Consider the following 4,141-nt stretch of genomic DNA (forward strand, 5'->3'; position numbering starts at 1 on the left):
AGAATCCCACAACTTTTTAGTTGGGGCTTAACTTTTGTGTGTATAACGGGGATACGTTTTTAAATCTGTGAACCCCAAACACAGAATCCCACAACTTTTTAGTTGGGGCTTAACTTTTGTGTGTATCATGGGGATACGTTTTTAAATCTGTGAACCCCAAACACAGAATCCCACAACTTTTTAGTTGGGGCTTAACTTTTGTGTGTGTGTGAGTGGGTCATAATAATGTACAAACCCTAACCCAACCCCCACATTAAAACACCATATTTGTTAGTCAAAACAACTGAATCCATTACATCAACCATTAAAAAAAGTTCTTAACTCCATCTCTTTGTATGACCTTCCAATTCTATTTATCTTTTCCCAACTTTTTAAAAACAATTCAATGATAATATAAGATAAATGAGTCTGTGAGGTTTGACATTCATTCAAAAATTCACCTCACATCCAGAACCCTAACCCAACCCAATCCCTAACCCATCCTCATCCCTTACCCAACCCATCCCTAACCCTCACATTCAAAATCCCAACCCTAACCCAACCCATTAACCCAACCCCATCCCTAACCCTCACATTCAAAATCCCAACCCTAACCCTAGCATAATCTTTTTTTCCTTTTCTTTTTTTAATACGTATTTCAATATTTTTTTAAAATGTTTTTTAATACGTATTTCAATATATATATTTTTCCTCTTCCTCCAATTCTGTCTTTCAAGGCTTTCAAGTTGGAAAAAGTAGAAATGGGAAGAAAGTATTTTCCAGCATCTTCTTCCCCGAACTTTCTTGATATTGCTGAAATACATGTAAAAAAGAAATATATTACTTATCTAATATTGAATGAAATAACATATACTTTAATTGATTATTAATCAACTGAACTTACCTTAAATCAAACGTCATTAAAGAAAGAACATTGTTCATTGCTTTAGAATCCAAAGAGCCTCCAAGGTAAAACTCTTTCGTTGGATTATCAAGGTAAAACTCGTTCTCTTGGTCATGGTCTTTAAACAAATCGATCATTTCACCCCAGGTTGTGGCAAAAGTGGTATTTTCATTTTGAATCTCAGATACAATTTCCTGTGAGAGAAAATAACAACGTATTAATTAATTATTTTTTACATTTAATACACAATTATTATATGTATATTAAAATAAAATATTACCTTCATTGATGAGAAATTTGAATCGAGTTTATCAAGGTGAAGGTTTAGCTCCACACAGCTAGAGTCTCCAAAACGAAACCAGTTTTCAAAGTCTCCAAGGTAAAACTCTTTTCCTAATTTTATGAAATTTAGTGAGTCTCCAAGGTAGGCTCCACAGTTAGAACCATCTAGGCAGACCTCATAATTTGTTTTTCCCAAATTTAGTGAGTCTCCAAGGTAGGCTCCACAGTTAGAACCATCTAGGCAGACCTCATAATTTGTTTTTCCCAAATTTAGTGAGTCTCCACGGTATAACTCTTTGGCTGGGTCATCAAGGTAGAACTCGTTCTGTGGGTCTTGGTTGTTCAAAAGGTCTTCAAACAAATCAATCATCATTTCACCCCAGGTTGTGGCAAAAGTGGTATTTTCATTTTGTATCTCAGATACAATTTCCTGTGAGAGAAAATAACAACGTATTAATTTAATACAATATTATTATTTATATAAATCAAGCTCTATGAATATTAAAAGAAACTTTGTTGACTCTTGCACGAGTCTTATCTTAAAAAAAAAAAAAAAATACAAAAAAAAAAAAATACTAAAAAAAAAATACTAAAAAAAAAAAAAAAAAAAATACTAAAAAAAAAAATAAAAATACTTAAAAAAATATATATACAAAAAAAAAATACAAAAAAAAAAATACAAAAAAATAAAACAAAAAATACAAAAAAATATATATACAAAAATAAAAAATAAAAAAAAATATCCCAAAAAAAATAAAAAAAAATACAAAAAAAAAAATACAAAAAAAAAAAAATTTTAATAAATAAATAAATAAATAAATAAACTTACCTCCATTGATAAAGAGGTTCGAGTCCAGTTCATCAATCTGAAGGTTGAGCTCCACACAGGTAGTAGGACTCCAAGGAATGTCAAAGTTATCCAACTCCTTTTCAGCATAGTAGTCCATTCTCAAGTGAAGCAGAAAGTGTGTTTGAAAAGGCCTGTGTGGTTAGTGCCTTTTATAAGAAAGACTGGGTGTGTCATTTCCTGTGGAAATTCCCTTGGGCAAGTCTGGGCATGTCTCAACAGAAAATGATGTAATGTTTCAACAGAAAATGATGTAATGTTTCAACAGAAAATGATGTAATGTTTCAACAGAAAATGATGTAATGTTTCAACAGAAAATGATGTAATGTTTCAACAGAAAATGATGTAATGTTTCAACAGAAAATGATGTAATGTTTCAACAGAAAATGATGTAATGTTTCAACAGAAAATGATGTAATGTTTCAACAGAAAATGATGTAATGTTTCAACAGAAAATGATGTAATGTCTTAACTAAAAATAATGTAATGCTGGAGAGTTTATAAAGTGGGTGGTCTTTAGTAAAAAGTGGGCGGAGCCTACCAAAAGGGGGCGGGCCTACCAAAAGTGAAAAGTGGGCGGGTCTACCAAAAAGGGGTGGGGATTAACAAAAAGTGGGCGGGGCTTAGCAAAAAGTGGCGCGGAGCTTAACAAAAAGTGTGTGGCACAGGACCCGAACATAATCAATGATCAATGAACAACAATGATCATTGATAGTAAGAGTAAAAGGCCCATAAGACCAAGGGGGTCAGGAATAGAGGTGTTAAGGGGAAATGAAGAAAAGTGATGGTGAGAGGGAAATTTACATGGAAGTGAGAATGATCATAGGTTCATAAGGCTAGAAGGATTATAGGTTCATAAAGGAAGAAAATCATAGGTTCATAAGGCGAGAAGGATCATAGGTTCATAAGGTGAGAATGATCATAGGTTCATAAGGCTAGAAGGATTATAGGTTCATAAAGGAAGAAAATCATAGGTTCATAAGGCGAGAAGGATCATAGGTTCATAAGGTGAGAAGGATTATAGGTTCATAGAGGGAGAAAGAGAGGTGTTTATGATTTTTTTTAAAGACAGGGGGGTAAATGACATTAGATAGGGATTTCCCATGTTAAACGGAGGTGTCCCAGAAGCAACATTTATCACCTACTCCCCTAACCCTTCCCATGCTTCCTCCCCTGAAGCCCTCTCCCTCCCACAGATCTCCCGATGTCCCTGTTCTCTACTGTTGTACTTGTGTGCTTACCTCTCTCTCCCCATCTTCTCTCCCGCTCCCTTTATCATCTGTTTTGTGTGTCAGTTTTTTTTTTTTGTGATTAATCTTATCTCTTTCACGAGCCTCGATCTTGTATACAAAAAAAAAACAAGCTTGGTTTTGCAGGAAGAGGTTTCTTGTGAAATACAGACTTGGCATTTAATATGGAATATTTTTTTTGTGGGGGTGAACTTACTTTTCAAGATGTCTTAGAACCAAAAGTTCATTGGAATTATGTTGAAATTATTCTAGATTTTGTTAATGTGACCCTTAAAAGAAACAAAAACCACATTTGACATTTCGAAACAAATAAATTGATCCTTGAAAGTGATGTAAACTGATATCGAACTCAATTCATGGACAGTACTGTGTTAAACTTCTGTACGTTTTCCAGAAGTATCTCTTTATTTTGCACATTAGCCAAAAAAATTTTTCATAAATATAAAAGTTAAATTACGACTGGGATTACGGACAGTAAAATTACAGTTCAGTACTTCGTGTAATAGTTAGGGCATTTTATAATTTTTTTGAAAAATCTGTGAAAAAATATTGCTTACCAATAGCTTTCTTCACCAATGTGTTCATGTCGGTGTCTACAAACACCTCTCAATTTATTCCTTCCCAAATCCTTGGGGAAAAGTCAAAATTCAAAATGGCGTCCAAAATGGAAAAATTGTGGATAAAGTCATAGTTTGGCCAGAAATTTAATACTTAATATGGGGAAGAAACCACAAAAATATTGTTCTAGGACAATTGTGAACTCTTGCTAAGCATATTTGTATTATTATCTTGCTTTATATCCAAGATGGTGGCCAAAATGATGTCCAAAATGGCCGCTAAAATGTGAAAATTGTGGATAAAGTCATAGCTTGGCCAGAA

General features: G+C 33.5%; 1 protein-coding gene across 1 annotated transcript; it reads right to left on the reverse strand.

Annotated features, from left to right (window-relative positions):
- Nucleotides 1-560: 560 nt before the first annotated feature.
- On the reverse strand, nucleotides 561-1,686 carry LOC144892618 (uncharacterized). Its single transcript, XM_078780010.1, has 3 exons — nucleotides 1,164-1,686; nucleotides 884-1,077; nucleotides 561-792 (listed from the first exon to the last, which is right to left on the reverse strand). Exons 1-3 carry the CDS (start codon nucleotides 1,536-1,538, stop codon nucleotides 576-578), a joined length of 786 nt encoding a protein of 261 aa, XP_078636136.1. The 5' UTR covers nucleotides 1,539-1,686; the 3' UTR covers nucleotides 561-575.
- Nucleotides 1,687-4,141: the final 2,455 nt, after the last annotated feature.

Source organism: Myxine glutinosa, chromosome 6 (assembly GCF_964187855.1).
Source record: "Myxine glutinosa chromosome 6, kmMyxGlut1.1, whole genome shotgun sequence".
Taxonomy (NCBI): Eukaryota; Metazoa; Chordata; class Myxini; order Myxiniformes; family Myxinidae; genus Myxine; species Myxine glutinosa.

Bases quoted from the DNA above. Each gene is read 5' to 3' on its own strand.
- LOC144892618 (XM_078780010.1), bottom strand. From the start codon at position 1,538: ATGATGATTGATTTGTTTGAAGACCTTTTGAACAACCAAGACCCACAG. The intron at 1,078-1,163 runs GTAATATTTTAT...TTTCTCTCACAG, and splicing joins CAAATTTCTCATCAATGAAG to GAAATTGTATCTGAGATTCA. The intron at 793-883 runs GTAAGTTCAGTT...CATGTATTTCAG, and splicing joins TTAATGACGTTTGATTTAAG to CAATATCAAGAAAGTTCGGG.